The sequence below is a fragment of the Salmo salar genome, chromosome ssa25, assembly GCF_905237065.1.
Source record: "Salmo salar chromosome ssa25, Ssal_v3.1, whole genome shotgun sequence".
In the NCBI taxonomy this organism is placed as follows: domain Eukaryota; kingdom Metazoa; phylum Chordata; class Actinopteri; order Salmoniformes; family Salmonidae; genus Salmo; species Salmo salar.
In genome coordinates this window covers 28,830,764-28,855,455 of record NC_059466.1, presented here as the reverse complement: position 1 = coordinate 28,855,455, position 24,692 = coordinate 28,830,764, and the positions used below count along the sequence as shown (strand labels likewise).

General features: G+C 44.1%; 1 protein-coding gene across 1 annotated transcript in view; it reads right to left on the bottom strand.

Annotated features, from left to right (window-relative positions):
* Positions 1 to 577: 577 nt before the first annotated feature.
* Positions 578 to 24,692, bottom strand: part of LOC106586511 (tumor necrosis factor receptor superfamily member EDAR) — a 46,852-nt gene continuing 22,737 nt past the window's right edge. Inside the window, exons 3-11 of the mRNA XM_014173897.2 lie at positions 19,892 to 20,014; positions 17,052 to 17,233; positions 15,986 to 16,071; positions 11,076 to 11,267; positions 10,889 to 10,963; positions 5,841 to 5,913; positions 2,424 to 2,697; positions 2,247 to 2,307; positions 578 to 2,100 (exon numbers count right to left, since the gene is read on the bottom strand). Coding sequence (XP_014029372.1) covers positions 1,772 to 2,100; positions 2,247 to 2,307; positions 2,424 to 2,697; positions 5,841 to 5,913; positions 10,889 to 10,963; positions 11,076 to 11,267; positions 15,986 to 16,071; positions 17,052 to 17,233; positions 19,892 to 20,014 — 1,395 coding nt within the window. The 3' untranslated portion in view covers positions 578 to 1,771. The remainder of the gene's footprint in view (positions 2,101 to 2,246; positions 2,308 to 2,423; positions 2,698 to 5,840; positions 5,914 to 10,888; positions 10,964 to 11,075; positions 11,268 to 15,985; positions 16,072 to 17,051; positions 17,234 to 19,891; positions 20,015 to 24,692) is intronic.

Here is a 24,692-nt window from a genome sequence, read left to right as displayed (position 1 = left end):
TCTGTCTCACCTCGCTACGATCACACTAAGCCAAGCGCTAATAACTGGCCCTCGTGGGCCTGAAACACACACACTAAAGTAGAGAGGATTCTCTCTAGCTGAGCTGTTTGTAATGTGATGATCCACGTCTCCTCCAGCCTAGTCACAGGAGACTGTCTGCTCTCTGTACACCTCACATCTCAGGCCAGTAGAGATGGACGTCATGATTTATCACAAACGATGGCTGTGTGATATCTTGGCAGACAGACTAGCATGGCAGAGCCTGGTTAGTATGATGCTTCAAGGTCTGATGTCATGATTTCACACAAATAGATATCAAGTAACCAGATTTCCACTAGTGCCCGGCTGTGGTGTAAATCTCTCCAGTAATCTGAGATCTATGGTAATTGGCTGTTCCAGCAGATTCCTCTTCTTTGACAGAATAGTTTGATCGACCGCAGAACATGACATCATTTATGTTATCTACAAGAGGGTAAATAAGTGGTATTATTATTGGAATAACTGTTGACAAAACCTTTGTTAAACCGTGAAAATATCCTGTTATCTGTTTATCTTCATCAAAATAAATAAAAACATGGACTTTTAAATTGATACTTCTTTATTGATGCATACAGTATGTACAATAATAAGTTATATATACACTTACGTTTGTTTCCATGAAAAATAGTTTGTTTCTGTAGACTAATCTGTGGAGCTTTGTGATACTGAGGTAAGAGAACCAGGTTCTGTACATACAGTACAGTCAATCATCTTCTGTCATTCAGCAACCTACCTAAACTACTAGTCATCCGGTAACGCTGTGTTTGGACTGGAATGAACAAGGATCAACTAAAAGAAGCCATTATGGATACCTGCTAAATGATGAGCATTGTACATGCACATTTATGATTCATATACACTACCGGAGTCCAGACCCTTTAAACATGGCTAACTTGAAACACCAGAGCAGTGAAGACACACTGAGAGATGGGATTGTGCCTCCCCAGTCAATCAACAGAAACAATATACATGGAGGTATAGAAAGCCACCATTTAAATCATATAAACCAAACACACGTTCTCTTGTTCCTGAAATGTCTTTAGCTAGGAGCTTATCACCATTAGCTGATATGTGCTGAATGGCACAAAATGGCTGTCGTCCTGTGGCATCGCCCAGCATAGCATCAAAGCCAGGCTGACCATAGAGTAGTGCAGCGCTGGGTCTTCTGGTGTCCTGTCTTCCTGCATTTCTCAGGCTGCAGAAGGCCTAGTCTGTCTATAAGCTAAGCAGCCTCTTTAATGGTCTCTGGCATCTGGTATTTACTGGTTCATTGGTTTTAGTGGTTAATTAGGTGCTGAAAGTCTTGACTGTAAACCACAACATTATTAGATCAGACTGCCACAAGTCAACCAATTAGAGCCAGCGGTAGCAGCTGACCGCTGGAGGGGGGAGGGGATGAGAGGATCTGGGGCCACGGGGATCCTGGCAGAGAAGAGGTCCATTATGCCTTTTTCCAAAATCTCATATTATAATATGTACAAAATGTAATTTATATAAAATCTCTATATTTTCTTTAATAAAAAGCTTTTGTCGAGGCATCCAGCGCAAAGTTAATTGCCAGAGGGAGACAGAGAGATGAAGGAGAAGGAGAGAGATCTGAAATCTAGGAAGGCCTAGTGGCATTCTTCATGTGGAGGGCTACGGGTGTTTGATTGTGAATGTATGTGTGCGGGTATGTGCACATGGGTGTACTGCATCTGTGCATAAACGTGTGTTCATGTGTGTGTGGGAGTCAGACGCTTGCACAGCGTGGTGAGGTCAGAGGAACAGTGTGTGTGTCTCCTCCTCCCAGAACATCAGAACACAGTGACTCCACAGCATCCAGTCTCTCTATCTGCACCAGTCTGGTGAGCAGGTCTGGGATGCTATAGCCGGCGGTACTGATCCTTTCAAACAGCTGCAAGCCGTCACTCATCCCTCCGATCTCATCCCTCTTCAGGCCAAAGCTCTCTGCCAGGTGTCTCCAGGTCTTCACCACGGCTGCCTCGCTACTGTAGGAGGAGCTCAGCATCCGACTGGCCTTCTCCAGACAGTCAAACGGTAGTTCTGTAGGACTCAGACCTGGGGAGAGGAAGGGAGAGGAAGGGAGAGGGAGGGTTAGGGATGTGTGTATTGTAGCAAGAGTCCAGCATACAAGTGTCCTTCGCTAGACAGTTGAAGGGTAGTTCTATAGGGCTAAAGCCCGGCGTGGACGTGTGAGTTCTCACCCTCGGCCACACTGCAGGCTCTAGCATACAGATCCAGGATCTTCTTCCTCCGGCTCTGAATCTGAAGGAAGAGACAGAGTGAAAGGTAGAGTAGGTTATAAAGTAATTACATTGCAATACATTGTAAAAGTACATGTAAAAGTACATAGTTGGATGTGAATGACTGATCTCTCTCACCCCTGTAGCCTTGTTGTAGTTGTTGTTATTGATGATGTTAGCATTGCCATTGCTAATGTTGTTAGCATTGATAGGACTGGTGGGGTTGGATCCAGTCTTATCCCTGTCGAGAAGCCCCAGAGAGAGCAGGCAGAGGTCCGGCTTGTTGCCCAGGTTCAGGAGACAGAGGCTGGGGTTAGGATCAGCCGCCCCCTGCCTCTCCAAGGCAGCTTCTTCATCACTGTCCATACTGCGACTCAACAGCTGCTCGTTCTCTGACGATGCATCATTCTCACTGGGGAGGAGAGAAAATCAAATTGAGCTGTCAAAACTCAAAATCGGTCAGCATAATAACAGTAAGCCTTCATGACCTTTTCAGCTGATATTTTGCAGTGTCTAGTTATGGTAATGTTCTGTAGCTTCATCCTTAATGTTATACTGCAAATAGACATGTTTTATATTACATATTTAGCCTCAGATCCACAGAATGCTATTAACAGTGTTTAACACTGGGAAGTTCTCCCAAAAACACCTTGTTGACAAAGATTCTCAGAGATACGCACACAATAGCATTGTTTTACTGGCACACACACACACACACACACACACACACACACACACACACACACACACACACACACACACACACACACACACACACACACACACACACACACACACACACACACACACACACAGGCATTGTTTTGTAGTCACCCTACACCCACTCAGGCTGCTAAGACGGTGAGTTAGTACATCCTCTGGCATGCAGCTAGCCACACTGTTTACCACTGCTGAGTCTGGCTAGGTGATGTAATGCTAATGTTCATGTGTGTGATACTGTGTGTATGACACAAACTCATCCTCTGTGTCTACCCATATTTACGTAAATGTGTATGTATCTTCTCCTTGCTATATCTGTCTGTCTGTCTGTCTGTCTGTCTGTCTGTCTGTCTGTCTGTCTGTCTGTCTGTCTGTCTGTCTGTCTGTCTGTCTGTCTGTCTGTCTGTCTGTCAGGAAGGAAGGAAGGAAGGAAGGAAGGAAGGAAGGAAGGAAGGAAGGAAGGAAGGAAGGAAGGAAGGAAGGAAGGAAGGAAGGAAGGAAGGAAGGAAGGAAGGAAGGAAGGATCAGAGATTTTAGAGGATGAGAAGGCCACCGGGCTCAAGGCTGCCAGAGAGAACGTGTGGGGTTGGCACAGACAGACAGACAAAAAGAAAGGGAGGAAAGAACAGAGAGGGGAAGGAGAGAGGGAAAGGGAGGAGAGAACAGAGAGGGGAAGGAGACAGAGGGAAAGGGAGGAGAGGACAGAGAGCGGAAGGAGACAGAGGGAAAGGGAGGAGAGAACAGAGAGCGGAAGGACAGAGAGGGAAATGGAGGAGAGGACAGAGAGGGGAAGGAGACAGAGGGAAAGGGAGGAGAGAACAGAGAGCGGAAGGAGACAGAGGGAAAGGGAGAAGAGAACAGAGAGCGGAAGGACAGAGAGGGAAATGGAGGAGAGGACAGAGAGGGGAAGGAGACAGAGGGAAAGGGAGGAGAGAACAGAGAGGGAAAGGGAGGAGAGAACAGAGAGCGGAAGGACAGAGAGGGAAAGGGAGTAGAGGACAGAGAGGGGAAGGAGACAGAGGGAAAGGGAGGAGAGAACAGAGAGGGAAAGGGAGGAAAGAACAGAGAGCGGAAGGACAGAGAGGGAAAGGGAGGAGAGAACAGAGAGGGAAAGGAGAGAGGGAAAGGGAGGAGAGGACAGAGAGCGGAAGGAGACAGAGGGAAAGGGAGGAGAGAACAGAGAGGGGAAGGAGAGAGGGAAAGGGAGGAGAGGACAGAGAGGGAAAGGGAGGAGAGGACAGAGAGGGGAAGGAGACAGAGGGAAAGGGAGGAGAGGACAGAGAGCGGAAGGAGACAGAGGGAAAGGGAGGAGAGAACAGAGAGGGAAAGGGAGGAGAGAACAGAGAGGGAAAGGGAGGAGAGGACAGAGAGTGGAAGGAGACAGAGGGAAAGGGAGGAGAGAACAGAGAGGGAAAGGGAGGAGAGAACAGAGGGAAAGGGAGGAGAGGACAGAGAGGGGAAGGAGACAGAGGGAAAGGGAGGAGAGAACAGAGAGGGAAAGGGAGGAGAGAACAGAGGGAAAGGGAGGAGAGGACAGAGAGGGGAAGGAGACAGAGGGAAAGGGAGGAGAGAACAGAGAGGGAAAGGGAGGAGAGAACAGAGAGGGAAAGGGAGGAGAGAACAGAGGGAAAGGGAGGAGAGAACAGAGGGAAAGGGAGGAGAGAACAGAGAGGGAAAGGGAGGAGAGAACAGAGGGAAAGGGAGGAGAGAACAGAGGGAAAGGGAGGAGAGGACAGAGAGTGGAAGGAGACAGAGGGAAAGGGAGGAGAGAACAGAGAGGGAAAGGGAGGAGAGAACAGAGGGAAAGGGAGGAGAGAACAGAGGGAAAGGGAGGAGAGGACAGAGAGTGGAAGGAGACAGAGGGAAAGGGAGGAGAGAACAGAGAGGGAAAGGGAGGAGAGAACAGAGAGGGAAAGGGAGGAGAGGACAGAGGGAAAGGGAGGAGAGGACAGAGAGGGGAAGGAGACAGAGGGAAAGGGAGGAGAGGACAGAGAGGGGAAGGAGACAGAGGGAAAGGGAGGAGAGGACAGAGAGGGGAAGGAGACAGAGGGAAAGGGAGGAGAGGACAGAGAGGGGAAGGAGACAGAGGGAAAGGGAGGGAAGGGTTTAGGGTTTGGCTGGGCTATAGAGTATTTATCCCCATCTCTCTTCACTTCTCTTTGCCTCTCTCTCTACTACCCACCCTCACCTCTCTCTTTCTCTCTCTATATCTCTCCCTCGCCCCCCTCTCCATCCCACCTCCAGGGCCAATCTGTGCTCAGCTAGTTTGCCCTCCAAAATCAGAATCACTTTGCTTCAGAAAAATCCTCAGTTTTTCCATGATCCACACAAGGGGGCGCACACACACACACACACACACACACACACACACACACACACACACACACACACACACACACACACACACACACACACACACACACACACACACACACACACACACACACACACACAGTCTCCCCACTAACAGGGCTAGCAGCGATGCTCTGCTGCAGTGACTTGTCCTGTGGTAGTCTAATTATGGGCAGATCCCGAAAAACAGATAAAAGAGCCTCTCTGTCTCTGAGGCCCCCAATCAACCCCTACACACACACACACACACACACACACACGCACACACACGCGCACACACACGCGCACACACACTCACACACACGCACACATGCACAAAATCACGCTTGCAGACAAGAACACAAACACACTCAAACGCACAAACAAATACAGACAGACCCAAACATGATCTGAGCGATATTGGTAACCATTACACATCTTTTGCGTTTGTCTGTTCAGCGTGTGTTTGATGTGTCATGTGAACTGGTGATTATGATACCTTACCTTTTCACCGTCTTTGGAGGCGTGGGTTTGAGTTTGTCGAATTCATCCTTTTCAGAGAAAATTACAACGTTGTCTGAAATAAAGAAAAAAATGATTTATAAAATATATAAATTAGGATGCTTAATAAGTGACACAAACAACAAATACACTACAAGCAAAAGTATGTGGACATCTGTTCGAACATCTCATTCCAAAATCATGGGCATTAATATTGACTTGGGCCCCCCTTTGCTGCTATAACAGCCTCCATTCTTCTGGGAAGGCTTTCAACTAGATGTTGGAACATTGCTGCGGGGACTTGCTTCCGTTCAGCCACAAGAGCATTAGTGAGGTCGGGCACTGATGTTGGGCGATTAGACCTGGCTCGCAGTCGGCGTTCCAATTCATCCCAAAGGTATTCGATGGGGTTGAGGTCAAGGCTCTGTGCAGGCCAGTCAAGGTCTTCCACACTGATGTCGACAAACCATTTCTGTATGGACCTCGCTTTGTCATAAGGTTGGAAGCACAAAATCGTCTAGAATGTCGTCACTGGAACTAAGGGGCCTAGCCTGAAGCCTGAAAAACAGCCCCAGACCATTATTCCTCCTCCACCAAACTTTACAGTTGGCACTATGCATTGGGGCAGGTAGCATTCTTCTGGCATTTGCCAAACCCAGATTCGTATGTCGGACTGCCAGATGGTGAAGCGTGATTCATCACTCCAGAGAACACGTTTCCACTGATCCAGAGTCCAATGGTGGTGAGCTTTACACCACTCCAGCCAACGCTTGGCATTGCGCATGGTGATTTTAGGCTTGTGTGCGACTGGTTGGCCACGGAAACCCATTTCATGAATCTCCCGACGAACAGTTCTTGTGCTGACATTGCTTCCAGAGTCAGTTTGGAACTCTGTAGTGAGTGTTGCAAACGAGGACAGACGATTTTTACCTCTTCAGAATGGCATGACTCCACCAAAGACATGGAATAGTATCAACTCACTACCCAGGGCTTTTATTTGCAACATATGGTTAAATGCACTAAAGAGGAACAATGGGTACATATTGAAGATGCAGATGCTCATCTCCAGAATCTTTTTAGGTGTCTATTTTCAAAGGATAAAGCTAAGAACATGAACAACTTTCTAGTTAAGAACACTAGAACAATACGGAAGAAAATGGTTCTACATGAACCAATAACACTACCTAAAACACAACCCTATGGAACGATCCTTTCAGAACGCACCGTTTCAGAACGCACCGGTAGATTGGTCCACATAGAAAACTAAAGGCATAAACACCATAAACGATATGGTAATAGGATATCATTTATTTCCATGACAGAATTAAAAACCAATTTTGGACTGACCAATGTAGATATTTTCAAATACATGCCACTTAAAAGTTTCATATCAGGAAATTTTGATTTGAAATCTTTTGGACATCAGAGTAATCTTGAGGGAATCCTATTTGAGTCAGAAAAGGATGTTCATACAAAACCTTGCAGAGAGCCTATCCAGCTGACAACCTCTTAGAAAAAAATAGGAACTATTGGAACCAAGAATTAAAAATAATTGATATTGGCACAAGATGGAGGGAATATTGGAACATAACTAACGAAATTACAGTTAACGAAAATGTACGCTTAATGTATAGAATGTATTATACAAGAGACAAAATGCACGAATTCTATATCACAATGATATCACGTCTTAAGTGTAAAACTAACAATGACTCAATAATAAAAGCCAAAAGTTATGGGCGGAGTAAGAAGTTGGCTGTCAGAAGTATTACAATGTAAATTTAGTTTTAATCCGTCTGTCTTTTATTTAACTTTTATTTAACTAGGCAAGTCAGTTAAGAACTAATTCTTATTTACAATGAAGGCCTACTCCGGCCAAACCCGGACGACGCTGGGCCAATTGTGCGCCGCCCTATGGGACTCCCAATCACAGCCAGATGTGATACAGCCTGGATTCAAACTAGGTACTATAGCGACGCCTCTAGCACTGAGATGCAGTGTCTTAGACCTCTAGGGAGCCCACATATGAGGGTGCTGTGCCTGATGGATTGGATGATACTCTTCTCATCAATTATCTTGAAAAACGCACACTTAAAAACTGGAAATGAACCAATCCTCCATCTTTAAGACAATGGAAAAAGCATGCATGACTGAGAGTAACAAAATGTTGCAATTTGAGGACATGTGGTGTAGAGTAGTGCAGGTACTGGAGATAGGGGGGAGAAGAAGTGGGTCTGGGCAGGTGTGATGTCGTTGATGTTTGTGTGTGTCTGTCTGTATGTTGTCTTTTTTGTTTTGTTTACCAAACGTTATTTCTCACACAGTTCCGTGAACGCGGGTAAAAGTCTGAAACAATCGTCAAAATAACCAGGGGAACAGAGGTCCCATTATTTTCTAAATAAATCAATTAACAGGACTGTAGTGTTCAAATGCAATCACATCAAAGTTTGAAGCCTGTAAATGTCTGCCACTGCCATCCTAGATGGTGTATGCCTCAGAGATGTCTCAGACAGACACTCATAGTTCCCAGCTCTACCGGAGATGTCAATCATAGAGACTTACAAACAGCTACTCAATACACACACACATGCGCGCACAAACACCTTTCCCAATACATAAACACACACATACAGTATGCTTTCACCTATACACTTAGAACATGTAAACATACATTCAGTTTCGTGAATAAAACACTTATGTTTGATTTCTAAACCTAAAGGACTGAATGTATAACTATTACCATAGCAGAGGTAAAATGGAAGGCCTAAAGTATGTGAGACGCCAGTAGGTGTATTATTGTCAGGTAGATAACCCCTGAATGAGTTATTAACATTCTAGTTAGTGAGAGGGGAACACTGACAGCCTAGAGCTAGGGCCACAATCTAATCTAAACATTCCACCATGCTACGCTCAATCAGTGTCAAACCCACAGACACCGGGCATGACAGACAGCCACCACGTATGAGAATGCCTTTATGCTAGTTATTGACTAGACTGTAGATTAAGCCTGAGGCCCCAGCCGGTACTATACATTATGTTAGTTATTGACTAGACTGTAGATTAAGCCTGAGGCCCCAGCCGGTACTATACATTATGTTAGTTATAGACTAGACTGTAGATTAAGCCTGAGGCCCCAGCCGGTACTATACATTATGTTAGTTATAGACTAGACTGTAGATTAAGCCTGAGGCCCCAGCCGGTACTATACATTATGTTAGTTATAGACTAGACTGTAGATTAAGCCTGAGGCCCCAGCCGGTACTATACATTATGTTAGTTATAGACTAGACTGTAGATTAAGCCTGAGGCCCCAGCCGGTACTATACATTATGTTAGTTATTGACTAGACTGTAGATTAAGCCTGAGGCCCCAGCAGGTACTATACATTATGTTAGTTATAGACTAGACTGTAGATTAAGCCTGAGGCCCCAGCCGGTACTATACATTATGTTAGTTATAGACTAGACTGTAGATTAAGCCTGAGGCCCCAGCCGGTACTATACATTATGTTAGTTATAGACTAGACTGTAGATTAAGCCTGAGGCCCCAGCCGGTACTATACATTATGTTAGTTATAGACTAGACTGTAGATTAAGCCTGAGGCCCCAGCCGGTACTATACATTATGTTAGTTATAGACTAGACTGTAGATTAAGCCTGAGGCCCCAGCCGGTACTATACATTATGTTAGTTATAGACTAGACTGTAGATTAAGCCTGAGGCCCCAGCCGGTACTATACATTATGTTAGTTATAGACTAGACTGTAGATTAAGCCTGAGGCCCCAGCCGGTACTATACATTATGTTAGTTATAGACTAGACTGTAGATTAAGCCTGAGGCCCCAGCCGGTACTATACATTATGTTAGTTATAGACTAGACTGTAGATTAAGCCTGAGGCCCCAGCCGGTACTATACATTATGTTAGTTATAGACTAGACTGTAGATTAAGCCTGAGGCCCCAGCCGGTACTATACATTATGTTAGTTATAGACTAGACTGTAGATTAAGCCTGAGGCCCCAGCCGGTACTATACATTATGTTAGTTATAGACTAGACTGTAGATTAAGCCTGAGGCCCCAGCCGGTACTATACATTATGTTAGTTATTGACTAGACTGTAGATTAAGCCTGAGGCCCCAGCCGGTACTATACATTATGTTAGTTATTGACTAGACTGTAGATTAAGCCTGAGGCCCCAGCCGGTACTATACATTATGTTAGTTATTGACTAGACTGTAGATTAAGCCTGAGGCCCCAGCCGGTACTATACATTGTTAGTTATAGACTAGACTGTAGATTAAGCCTGAGGCCCCAGCCGGTACTATACATTATGTTAGTTATAGACTAGACTGTAGATTAAGCCTGAGGCCCCAGCCGGTACTATACATTATGTTAGTTATAGACTAGACTGTAGATTAAGCCTGAGGCCCCAGCCGGTACTATACATTATGTTAGTTATAGACTAGACTGTAGATTAAGCCTGAGGCCCCAGCCGGTACTATACATTATGTTAGTTATAGACTAGACTGTAGATTAAGCCTGAGGCCCCAGCCGGTACTATACATTATGTTAGTTATAGACTAGACTGTAGATTAAGCCTGAGGCCCCAGCCGGTACTATACATTATGTTAGTTATAGACTAGACTGTAGATTAAGCCTGAGGCCCCAGCCGGTACTATACATTATGTTAGTTATAGACTAGACTGTAGATTAAGCCTGAGGCCCCAGCCGGTACTATACATTATGTTAGTTATAGACTAGACTGTAGATTAAGCCTGAGGCCCCAGCAGGTACTATACATTATGTTAGTTATAGACTAGACTGTAGATTAAGCCTGAGGCCCCAGCCGGTACTATACATTATGTTAGTTATAGACTAGACTGTAGATTAAGCCTGAGGCCCCAGCCGGTACTATACATTATGTTAGTTATAGACTAGACTATAGATTAAGCCTGAGGCCCCAGCCGGTACTATACATTATGTTAGTTGACTGTTGTGTGGTTTTCTGTTCCCTGAGGTATCATTTGTATAGCTGTGTTGTAGTGTCTCACCTGGAACATCTTTCTTGTCCTCCTGTTTGTTGGTCTGAGCCTCCACAGCCTTCACCACCTGACCTGAGCAGCACGCTGCACACGGAGAGAGAGAACGTTTAGTAACTGTGCACACTGATGTCCCATTTAACACAGGGACGGAACCCAACTGAAACTGTGTGTGTATGTGAGTGTGTGTGATTGTTACCCTGTCCGCTGGGCTTGGCTTTGAGGATGTAGAACATGATGATGAGGACGATGGCGATGGCCATGATGAAGATGGTTGACATGGCGATGATGAGAGCGGTTGCTAGGTGACCCTGTCCTGTGGGGTCTTTGTGAGGGTGAGGGAACATGGTGGTACTGCTGGTTGAGACACTGGGGACTTTGGTAAGCATGCCTGGAACACACAGATACTACACAGTTAATACACAGATACTACACATTTACTACACAGATACTACACAGATACTACATAGTTACTACACAGGTAATTAATCTAAGGGAAGCCATGTCCCTCATGATGCCTTACCCCTCAGGGGTGCGTGCTTAGTCCCGTCCTGTACTCCCTGTTCACCCACGACTGCGTGGGTGAAGTTTACCGACAAAACGACGATGGTAAGCCTGATCACTGATGATGAGACGGCCTATAGGGAGGTCAGAGACCTGGCAGTGTGGTGCCAGGACAACAACCTCTCCCTCAGTGTCAGCAAGACAAAGGAGCTGATCGTGGACTACAGAAAACGGAGAGCACGCCCCCATTCACATCGACGGGGCTGTTGTGGAGCAGGTCGAGAGTGTTCACATCACTAAGGATCTATCATGGTCCAAACACACCAACATAGTCGTGAAAAGGGCATGACAACGCCTCTTCCCCTCAGGAGGCTGAAAAGATTTGGCTCGGGCCCTCAGATCCTCAAAAAGTTCTACAGCTGCATCATTGAGAGTATCCTGACTGGCTGCATCACTGCTTATTATGGCAACTGCTTGGCATCTGACCGCAAGGCTCTACAGAGAGTACATCACTGAGGCCTAGCTTCCTGCCATCCAGGACCTCTATACCAGGCGGTGTCAGAGGAAGGCCCTAAAAATTGTTACAGACTCCAGCCACCCTAGTAATAGACTGATCTCTCTGCTACTGCACGGCAAGCGGTACCGATGCACCAAGTCTGGAACCAACAGAACCCTGAACAGATTCTACCCCCAAGCTATAAGACTAATAAATAGTTAGTTAAATAAATAAATAACTACCCGGTTAGTTAAATAAATAACTACCCGGTTAGTTAAATAAATAACTACTACACTGCTGCTACTGTTTACCATCTACCTTATTCCTAGTTATATGTACAGTATACTGTATATCTACCTCAATTACCTTGTATCCTTGCACATGGACTCAGTAATGATACCCGTTGTATATAGCCAGGTTATCATTACTCATTGTGTATCTATTATTACTTTATTATTTCTCTATTTTCTTTCTCTCTGCATTGTTGGGAAGGGTCTTTCACTGTAAGCGTTTCACTGTTAGTCCACCACACCTGTTGTTTACGAAGCAATTTGATTGGATGATTTGATTTAGTCTACAACACTGTGCCGCTCTCACCCCGTCAACCTTTGTACCCTACAGAATAGTCTTCAGCGTCTCTCTCTCTCTCACACACACATATACACACACAAGCCTACATACTCTCACTATCAGTGTCATTGATAAGACAGGACCACCCCATAGGACATTTCTCCCGCACAACTCCCATATCACACACACAGCCTAGTCTAACCCTCCATTGGCCACGCTACCAGCCTCAATTACCCAGCTGCCATCTGGTCACCCACCAACATGGAGGCAGGAGAAGATATAAACTGTTACAGGACTGACTTAAAGGTCTGATCTCTCTCTCTCTCTCTCTCTCTCTCTCTCTCTCTCTCTCGTCAGTTTTCCTACAGGGAGACATCAGAATAGACCAAGGCTTTCCTTCTAGACTGGTCTCATAGTCTAGACGTAACATAGTAAATGTAAAGCCGGGATACCAAATTACTATGATATGTTACGTTTGTTATGGTGATAGAAGGTTACTTAAGGCAAAAATGAAAGGAGGGTATAACGCATATTACTATCATCCCAAAGGTTTCTTGTTCAAATCTCATCATCAATCTCAATTTGTAACATATCATACATTTAACAAATTCGTAACATATTGTACGTTTAGCAAATTTGTAACATCATATGAATTGTAATTCGTAAACATATCATGATGGACTTCCACAAATTAACACAAACTATAAGAAACGTAACATATCATACTAAATGGAGTGTCTCGGATTTACGTACAGAATAATACTAAATGCTCTGAGACCAGGTTATTCCTACAGTGAGACATCAGAATAGACCAAGGCTTTCAACCCTACAAACAGACATCAGAATAGACCAAGGCTTTCAACGCTACAAACAGACATCAGAATAGACCAAGGCTTTCAACCCTACAAACAGACATCAGAATAGACCAAGGCTTTCAGCTACAAACAGACATCAGAATAGACCAAGGCTTTCAACCCTACAAACAGACATCAGAATAGACCAAGGCTTTCAGCCCTACAAACAGACATCAGAATAGACCAAGGCTATCAACCCTACAAACAGACATCAGAATAGACCAAGGTTTTCAACGCTACAAACAGACATCAGAATAGACCAAGGCTTTCAACTCTACAAACAGACATCAGAATAGACCAAGGCTTTCAACCCTACAAACAGACATCAGAATAGACCAAGGCTTTCAACCTTACAGACAGACATCAGAATAGACCAAGGCTTTCAACCTTACAGACAGACATCAGAATAGACCAAGGCTTTCAACCTTACAGACAGACATCAGAATAGACCAAGGCTTTCAACCTTACAGACAGACATCAGAATAGACCAAGGCTTTCAACCCTACAAACAGACATCAGAATAGACCAAGGCTTTCAACCCTACAAACAGACATCAGAATAGACCAAGGCTTTCAACCTTACAGACAGACATCAGAATAGACCAAGGCTTTCAACCTTACAGACAGACATCAGAATAGACCAAGGCTTTCAACCCTACAAACAGACATCAGAATAGACCAAGGCTTTCAACCTTACAGACAGACATCAGAATAGACCAAGGCTTTCAACCCTACAAACAGACATCAGAATAGACCAAGGCTTTCAACCTTACAAACAGACATCAGAATAGACCAAGGCTTTCAACCTTACAGACAGACATCAGAATAGACCAAGGCTTTCAACCCTACAAACAGACATCAGAATAGACCAAGGCTTTCAACCTTACAGACAGACATCAGAATAGACCAAGGCTTTCAACCTTACAGACAGACATCAGAATAGACCAAGGCTTTCAACCTTACAGACAGACATCAGAATAGACCAAGGCTTTCAACCTTACAGACAGACATCAGAATAGACCAAGGCTTTCAACCTTACAGACAGACATCAGAATAGACCAAGGCTTTCAACCTTACAGACAGACATCAGAATAGACCAAGGCTTTCAACCCTACAAACAGACATCAGAATAGACCAAGGCTTTCAACCCTACAAACAGACATCAGAATAGACCAAGGCTTTCAACCTTACAGACAGACATCAGAATAGACCAAGGCTTTCAACCTTACAGACAGACATCAGAATAGACCAAGGCTTTCAACCTTACAGACAGACATCAGAATAGACCAAGGCTTTCAACCTTACAGACAGACATCAGAATAGACCAAGGCTTTCAACCTTACAGACAGACATCAGAATAGACCAAGGCTTTCAACCTTACAGACAGACATCAGAATAGACCAAGGCTTTCAACCCTACAAACAGACATCAGAATAGACCAAGGCTTTCAACCTTACAGACAGACATCAGAATAGACCAAGGCTTTCAACCTTACAGACAGACATCAGAATAGACCAAGGCTTTCAACCTTACAGACAGACATCAGAATAGACCAAGGCTTTCAACCTTACAGACAGACATCAGAATAGACCAAGGCTTTCAACCCTACAAACAGACATCAGAATAGACCAAGGCTTTCAACCCTACAGACAGACATCAGAATAGACCAAGGCTTTCAACCTTACAGACATCATCTCCTCTAAAGCTTTTGGACATCTTTATGCTTTACTCAGACTTTATTTATTCACTGATCAGATCAGACTGACGAGGTCTATCATTGTATGAGACTGCTGCAGTTACATTAGACAAACCTGGGTTCAAAGTTTAAAGCCAGTCTGTTACAGTAGATGGTGGTAAACAGAGGCCAGACAGCGGTGGTATAGATATGTATAGAGCCTGGAGAGGTGGTATGACAGGCTGCTGTTGAAGAGAAGACCCAGTGCATGTGGAAACATGTTAATCATCTTTTTCATGCCCTCTAAACTTTTTAATTATCACACCGCACCATGCTGGGAGCTACCTGGGCGCAGCGGTAACACACACACACACACACAAACACACACTGAGCTGGAAGCCGGAGCAATTGACAGATTACTTGGCGAGTGCTAGCCTGTCTTGACCCTGAGCTAGTAACTCTATGCTTCAACTACATATTTCAAGACTTCATTTAAAACAGTTCATTAAAATGTACCCTCACACATTCACTCCCTCCCTCTCTTCCTCCCTAACTCACTCCCTGGTTGGAAGAAACAATTAGACACTTGTTAAAACGTTTGTGTTTGTTGGTATACACTCATCTGTCCTCCTCCCTCCTTCCCTCTCTCTCTTCCCTCCTCCTCATAGCAGCTTCCAATCTGTTTGAGGTTTTCATATTTCAAAACACAGTCATTCAAATTACACAATAACATATATATTAATTTCCGGTCAAAACAATGTGCCAGTGAGTGTTGGTTTGAGCGACGGACACAAAAACTATTCCTGGGTTTGAGCATTACCATGAGGAAGCCGTTCCAGACGAGTTAACATCCTGCTGCCTCGCCCTGTGCTCTGTCTGTCTGTGTTCATTAACTGATCACAGCCCTCACTCGCCTGACCTTACAGTGATCGCTCTCCGTCCCTCTCTGACCGTGGTTCTGTAATACAGTGATTCTGTGTTGTAGAAGTAGTAAAGTATAGTAGAACATACACTCTTTGGTGTTGCGCGGTGCGTTCTGACACGAGTGACAGACCATCCCATACAGGTTCCTGGGCCGGTTCTCCTGGATGTAATACCTGACAGAAAGGAAACACAGAGAGAACCTTCAGAGAACAATACCGATACAGTACCTAGCATTGGCTTCTTATATCCAGATAGATGTTAAGATATGGTGTGAATATGTACGTATTTGACAGGAGAAGTGTCTCGATAATAGCTGAGGTGAAAAGGCTGAACTGACTGCTGTATTGATGCCCAGAGGGGAAGGAGTGATACTGTATACCATTAGGTTAGATAAGGTATTATATAGCCCTGAGCTGTGACAGAGGACGAGAAGGGAAGCTGCTTCAGAGCGTGGCGTCCTCTAGGCCTCTAGGGCAGAGAGGCTGTCATTAATCAGAGATGACTATTAAACCAAATTCAATCAAACACCAACACCCGATCTCCAGGTTAGAGCACCGACAAAGCATTAAACGTGAGATGAATAAAACCATTTTACTTCAAGGAGTTTGGTGAGTATTTAGATTCCATCACAGCAGCAGTCAGACAGTGTTCAGAATCCCTGCCCCCAATACAGTACAGCTGAAAGAGAGGATCTATTAAAGCAGCCAGTAATGTTATGCTAAAACACTCCAGTCTGTATATTGACTTTAAACTCAATTGAAACCAGAGAATGCCTTTGAGGTGGTCCAGTCACTGAATGATATCATATGGTGGAAGGGAGGGGGGGGAAAAAGAGAGAGAGAGAGAGAGAGAGAGAGAGAGAGAGAGAGAGAGAGAGAGAGAGAGAGAGAGATCAGACCTTCAAGTCAGTCCTGTAACAGTTTATATCTTCTCCTGCCTCCATGTTGGTGGGTGACCAGATGGCAGCTGGGTAATTGAGGCTGGTAGCGTGGCCAATGGAGGGTTAGACTAGGCTGTGTGTGTGATATGGGAGTTGTGCGGGAGAAATGTCCTATGGGGTGGTCCTGTCTTATCAATGACACTCTGATAGTGAGAGTGTGTAGGCTTGTGTGTGTGTGTGTGTATATATGTGTGTGTCTGTATGTGTACATACCCAGGTAAGCAGGGTCCACAGTCTGCGTCACTGTCTGGTGTCCCAGGTGTGAGTACTGTAGCGCGGTACAGACCTTCACAGTCCTTATGTCTCCTGCAGATCTCATACTTCCCCTTTGAGTACTTCCCCGCCGGACAAGACACACACACAAAGTCCTCATCCTTAGTCCCATAGCCACAGTTCTGCAACAAAACAAACATAAACAATGTTAGACATGTGTTATGCATGTGTTGTGCTCACATACACATACACACACACACACATACACTGCACTTGAAACGAGTGGTGCTGTTCATAGACCAGTGTGTTAGTGTATATACTAATGCTTCCTTCTGTGTTCTGCCGAGCCCAGCCTAGATCTGACAGTCTGAGTCTGAGACTAAAGACGTGAAATGTGATCGCTAACAAGAACAGGACATGAGTCATTCTGAACTGATCTTTGTGTCGTTTGTCTACAGATGTAGGATCTTCATTTGATCACCCTGTTGCAGGATAATTTGCAATTCAGGAAATGTAAAATGTATAGCGTATTTGAGTTTTAAAAAGGTTTATGAAAGTTTGTAATTTCCACACGAAAGATGCATCAACCACCACAAAAATGTCCATTAATTAAAATCCACATAATATTTAACATTTCCTGCAGGATTATTTTCCTGCTGTAGCAAACTGGCTCAAGTTAAAGATCCTACATCTGTAGTGTGTGTGTGTGTGTGTGTGTGTGTGTGTGTGTGTGTGTGTGTGTGTGTGTGTGTGTGTGTGTGTGTGTGTGAGTGAGTGAGTGAGTGAGTGAGTGAGTGAGTGAGTGAGTGAGTGAGTGAGTGAGTGAGTGAGTGAGTGAGTGAGTGAGTGAGTGAGTGAGTGAGTGAGTGAGTGAGTGAGTGAGTGAGTGTGTGTGCCTGTGTATAGCCTAGTAGATGTGGCGAGGAAGTGGAAATGTATGTTCTAGTATAGAATGAGGATGTCCCAGACTGATGCACTACTCTCAGGTGGGATCTGTGACAACAACCAATACTCTACACAGTCTGACAGACAGGCAGGAGTCTGAGGTATCTTTATTAACGGTTAAATCATCTCCATCTTTACGCCAAGCTGCTGCCTGACCTACAGACTACAGAAACACTATATTCACTTCAACTTCGACTTTATTGGCTTGTCCAATATATCCACTGTGACATGTGATAAAAAGTGGATTAAATGATCAGTAGGATTCTGTCAGGATGGATCAACTCACTGTCAGATCTCCTGGCTCACTTTACTTCTGTTGGTTCATATAAACCTTCTCCAGATCAAATTGATTTCCAGTCTCCATAGTTGTGGTAAACCAGTGTGTATCACTGCAGTAAAATGATCTATCAGATCACAGCAGGTCTGTGTGGGAGTTGAAAGAGTTCTGTTTGATGTGTGTGTGTGTGTGTGTGTGTGTGGGGGGGGTTCTCAGGTGGGTGTAGATTATCCCAGTGATTACACAGAGGCAGAGGGAAAGCACAGGGCTAGATTACAGACTAACTACTACTACTGATCACAGACGAGAGATGAGAACAGAGCTGAATGCCTGGTTAGTTATGATGTTCGTGCTCTGTTTGATAAGTCCTTAAACAAATAGACAATCATGAGCAATGATAGGCTTACTTGTCAAGGTCACATTATAGTCATTTTCTGTAATTAGATAGGAGAGTTGAATAACTATCACTTAACCTTAGAAGGTTAATGAACAACGGACTATTCAAACAGTTAGATATGTGTTAGGATTGTTGTTTAGATTAAGAGGAAAAGGCGTGCTCCTGTTGGAGTTGTTCTGTGTAGTTGTGTGAAGTGGTCTATAGGTGTGTGTGTGTGTGCGTGTGTGTATGAGGTGTGTCTCCTCCATATTAAGGCCCAGTGAGGTGCTGTCTGCTGTGCTTTTTGGTTTGACCGGGGGACTGATGACTCATGGTTACTGACAGACTACTGTACCATTCCTACCCACGGGGCTTCAATATTTGGAAAAAAATCAGAATGGTGTGACAAACCGTGAAAATTGTTCATTCCCCTTTATGAATCTGAACAGGCTTACAGTACTGGGATTTAGGTGGTAACTCTCTCTAAGCTGGGAGGTGTACAGATGTAGGCTCTTTTGTTGCAGAGAATGCAAACTTGGAAATGCAAACTTCTAGTTTATTTGAGTTTTAAAAAGGTTTCTAATATCCCATTTGAAATGTCAGACTTTATTTGCCCTAATGAAAAAAGTATCAACCCCTACAAAAATGTTTCCTGTTGCTGCAGGGTTATTTTCCTGCTGTAGAAAATTGGCTCAAATTAAGATCATACATATATGTACCTGTGTGTATACCAGTGAGTCAAGTAAACTACCTGGGTGGTCTGAGCAGACAGGCAGACTAGAGAGTATTGTCACACCCTGATCTGTTTCACCTGTCCTTGTGATTGTCTCCACTCCCCTCCAGGTGTCGCCCATCTCCCCCATTATCCCCTGTGTATTTATACCTGTGTTCTCTGTTTGTCTGTTGCCAGTTCGTCTTGTTTGTCAAGCCAACCAGCGGTTTTGTCTCAGCTCCTGCTTTTCCCCAGTCTCTGTTTTCTCATCCTCCTGGTTTTTGACCCTTGCCTGTCCTGACCCTGTACCCACCCGCCTGGCCACTCTGCCTGCCCCAGACCCTGCCTGCCGTCCTGTACCTTTGCCCCTGTTTCTGTAATAAACATTGTTACTTCGACACGTTCTGCATCTGGGTCTTACCTTGATACCTGATAAGTATGGCTGGGAGGTAGGTAGCAGGGGTCAGGGTTCACACGATACGGACACTCAAGTAATTTCACCACAGGGAAAGTGTGTGTATGTGTCTCACCATGTGGGGCTCCTGTCCAGGCTGGCATGGGGGGCATGGCCGGCAGCTACTGAAGGTCTGGTTGTAGAACTCAAACTCTCCACAACTACTGTACTCTGACCTGAGACAGGGAGGACAGGACACCTGAGAGAGAGAGGGGGGAAGAGTTAAAATATGAAAGCGTGCAAAGAGTCAAACTTAAATGTATTTTTTATTCAGGTTGTTGGTTATACGGTAGTCCTTTCCTCTCACAGCCCCTGTCATATGCAGTCATATGCAGGTTGAAAATTGAATATTTTGTTATTGATAATCGCCTAAATTGGAAGGCATCTGCTGTACAGTAACCTTTTATACATGACGTCAGAGCTCAGGGTTCTCCACTTCATAGCGCTGTATGGATTTTGACCAACAGCCGTTATAAACTTGAGCACCGTGCTCGACAAGAAGATGCACCCATCCCTCCCACTAATTGGGCTGCTTTTGCACATTTATTGTCGCCTCGGTGAGAGAAATGCTGTAAATTGAGAGGAGTCACTGTGTTCTGACAGATGAGACGTTGAGAATTATAATAAATACTGCTTTGATGTCATACAAGCAAACCACAAACCCATGAGGCCAAATGTGCACTTCATGTCAAAACTCATGTCATTTACAGTATCAATGTTTAGGATTTCTATATTTGATCCACAGTTACAAGGATGACATGTGTTATACCCTGGGTTGTCCTGAACAGAATGAGGCTGTTTGTCATATTGTGAAGACAGTTAACCGCAGGACACGCACTTGAATGCACTCATGATCCCATTCTATGCGCACCAAAATTACAATCTGTTTATCTGAAGTGCCTTTTGAAAGCCTAACACTGTAAGATCATATTTTGTGCTTGCTTCAGTTCCTCAATGGCAAAGCTAGGAGAGCTCAAAAAAGCACCTTATAGTTGAAGGCTCTTTCCTTGAGTCATAAAAGTGTGTTGAAATGATTTAGGAACTGTGCAGTTTGGAGAGGTGTGTTGCCACTTGGAGACACCAGTTAGACCTCTCACTCAAATCCTTGTTTTTTTCTTATTTTGCACCAAATTTCAATGAATATTTGTATGTTATTGAATTTATCCAAAGTGTTTTCAGATTTCGTTATTGACAAATGCTGTGAAAAACACAATGTAAAATGCACATAAAATCAACGATGTAATGTTTGGATTCAGTCTTGTGTCAGGTGAACTTGTTGTGTCCTCAACTTTGGTCTGATAATTTCCCCATAATCTCAAGTTTTGGTAACATGGTCATGCATATGCTTTTTATAGTTCTTCCGTTAGAAACATTTCAAATCGGCCCCTCCATATAGGCCCATTTCTACGAGTGTAAGGGGTAGGATTCATATTTTTGTTCTGCTTCAACTCACTACAGGATTCTTCAGTATATAGCCTTTATGCTTGTAGACTTTGTTTTACTACAGCTTTCAATAACTCTAATTAAAATCATTGAGACTATATTAATCCCCTCGGGAACCTTTCAGAGACCAATCAAGCCATTGTCATTAATGTGGCCCTAAATCTGTCAGCCAGTGAGAGAATGTTACATCACTATCTCTCCCACCATCCAACCCACACAATAACATACTAACCAAACCGCAATCGCTGGGTGTCAGAGTGAACTTAGGGACTGACCATAGTTGTTTAAATGTGCATATAATTGATTTATCGAGTGGCTGAAGTGTGTGTGTTTGGTGGGCATTTGTTCGTGCACCGTAAAGGAGAACTGGAATGTTTATGGTAATTGGGAGTATTATGAACAGTAAAATACTGTGAAACGTTTTACTGCAGCATACATTAAATTATATTGCATTGTGGGAACATTTTGTGGGCAGGAGAATAATTGCTGTATTCCGAATGGTACCGTAATTCCATCCCACAGAATACAGTACCGTACCATCTTTTTGGAGCCAAAAGCCTTTTGACCACTAGTGGGTGCATGGTCTTGTTGTTTCTGACTTATTAACATATTTTGAGGCATGCCTTGTAAAAGGCTATATTTGTTGCAGGGTAGCGTTTTTCGTCATGAATCTTGTTCTGGAGGCAGCTCTGCAGAGTGGTCACTAGCTGGCATAGCCACAAAGTCATAAAATCTGATTTTAAAACTAACCTTAACCTTAACCACACTGCTAACCACACTGCTAAATCGCTCCTAAAAGACTCATGACAATAAATGTCAACCTGCATATTTGTTGCACCCGTTAGTGAGAATGCTGTACCGATTTAACTGGTATGTGGTAGTAGTGCCCCATCAATTTAAAATATATAAGGGACAGACTGGAGCAGTAGCAAGTCTTAAACTGTTAATGGTTAAGTATTTTGCCATATCCTTTTGGTCTGTTTTGCCCTGTAGTCTCTGCCAGTTTGGAAGCCTTTGTTAGGCCTCTAGAAATTGAAGTGATATAAAACACCAAATATGAATTGATATGCTGTACTGTGGAAACACATGACCTAGCAGCCAAACTGCTTGCACCAATCCCATGCAATTATAGTCAAATACAAACCCCAATCCCTTCAACCATGGCTGTATCTTGATGTTTTGGGTTAGGGGGTGCTGTAGCCTTTCCGCTTTACAGTACAATGGAGTCCATTTTACGGTATTGTACCATGTGTCATTACACAGTGCTTGCTTTGATACTGTATTTAAATTACAATAGGTGTACTGTAACATTATATACAGTAACTTACTTACCATTAGCTACCTGCCTGCCTGGCTCTTTGTGTGTGTGTTTGTGTGTGTGTGTTTGTGTGTGTGTGTTCCGTTGGCTGTTCTCCTCACACAGATTTGCTGTCCAGATCCATCCATCAGAACCCCCAAATAAAACAAGCACACACTCAGCTCTCTCCAGCTCACGGTCAAGAATTTCCTTTTCTAAACACAACAAGTTACACACTGCTGTTCAAACACATGGAGACTGAAATGAAACCAGTTACTGTTTGCAGTGGTGGAAAAAGTAACCAATTGTCATACTTGAGTAAAAGTAAAGAAACCTTAATAGAAAATGACTCAAGTAAAAGTGAAAGTCACCCAGTAAAATACTACTTGAGTCTTAAAGTATTTGGTTTTAAATATAGAGTAAGTATCAAAAGTGAATGTAATTGCTCAAATATACTTAAGAATCAAAAGTAAAAGTATAAATCATTTAAAATTCCTTATGTTACGCAAACCAGACGGCATCATTTAAAAACATTTTTTATTAACAGATAGCCAATGGCACACTCCAAAATTCAAACATAATTTACAAACGAAGCATGAGTGTCTAATGAGTCTGCCAGATCAGAGGCAGTAGGGATGACCAGGGAAGTTCTCTTGATAAGTGTGTGAATTTGACAATTATCCTGTCCTGCTAAGCATTCTGTCACGACTCCTACCGAAGGTGGCTCCCCCTCCTGCTCGGGTGGCGCTCGGCGGTCGTCGTCACCGGCCTACTAGCTGCCACTGATTGCCTTTTGTTTCCCCCCTTTCCGTTATTGTTTGCACCTGTTCTGTGTTGGGCTGATTAGCGGGGCTATATTAGCCAGTAGGCCCGCCTGCTCTTTGTGCGGGATTGTTGCTCTGTATTTTGGCTTGTGTTCACGCTGATTGTGTTTATGCTCTAGTGCGTGGTTTTGCCCCGACTGTTTTCTGTCCCCTGTGTTTGGGGCACTTTGTTTTGTGTGCGCTCTGGATCGCTGTTGGGGTGGATTGTGTTTCGCCGTTGTGCTCATTAAAAGCCACTACCCTGTAATCGCTGCTTCCTGCGCTTGATTCCTCACCCACTACGCCCAAGCCTTACACATTCAAAATGTAACTTTTGTACTTTTGGGTGTCAGGGAAAATGTGTGGAGTAAAAAGTAATTATTTTATTTAGGATTGTAGTGAAGTAAAATTAGAAGTAAAAGGAATCTAGTGAAGTAAAAGTAAAAAATATACATATTTTTACTTAAGTACTTTACACCACTGACAAACTCTACAACAACAAATACAAGACAGACTGAGCAGCTGGGGAGCTGGAGAAAACTGAGACATCTGTCAGGAAGACATGTGAGTCTGAGGCTGTCATACACTGTGTATGGAGCAGGGGAAAGGAGGAAGAAGGAAGAGGATATGTGAGGAGATGGGAGCACTGTAGGTTGGATGAGGAAGAGGTGGAAGGAGGAAGAGGAGATGGGAGTAGTTGGGATGAGGAAGAGGTGGAAGGAGGAAGAGGAGATGGGATGAGGTGTGAGGAAGAGGAGGAGGTTGAAAAAAGAGAAGATAGGAGGATGAGGCAGAAGGAGGAAGAGATGAGATGGGATGGGGAAGAGGTGTCTCTCTCTCTCTCTCTCTCTCTCTCTCTCTAATTCAGCCCTCCAGAAGTGGCTTTAGTGGGGATCATTTATTGAGCTCTGAGGGAAGTTAAACTCCTGGGAATACAGCCAACACACACACACAGCCAACAGGTTTCAACATCAGAGGAAGAGAGGAGAGATTCAGGAGAGATTCAGGCCCAGATTAGAACTGCTCTCTTAGAGCTCCACGGAGGAACCTGTGATGTTTCACAACCTCTGGCAAAGACCTGCTAAAGTCTGGCTGTACCTCTGCCAGTGTTATGTCTGTACGAGTGTGTGTGTGTGTGTGTGTGTGTGTGTGTGTGTGTGTGTGTGTGTGTGTGTGTGTGTGTGTGTGTGTGTGTTCAGTGTATTTGTGTTCACGCATGCGTCTGTGTATCTGTTACACTGTTTCATTGGTGAGGATGAGAAGAGGAAGGAAAGGAGGAAAAGGAGATGGAGGCGAGGAGGAAAGAAACAGGAGTAATGTAATTTGAAAGATAC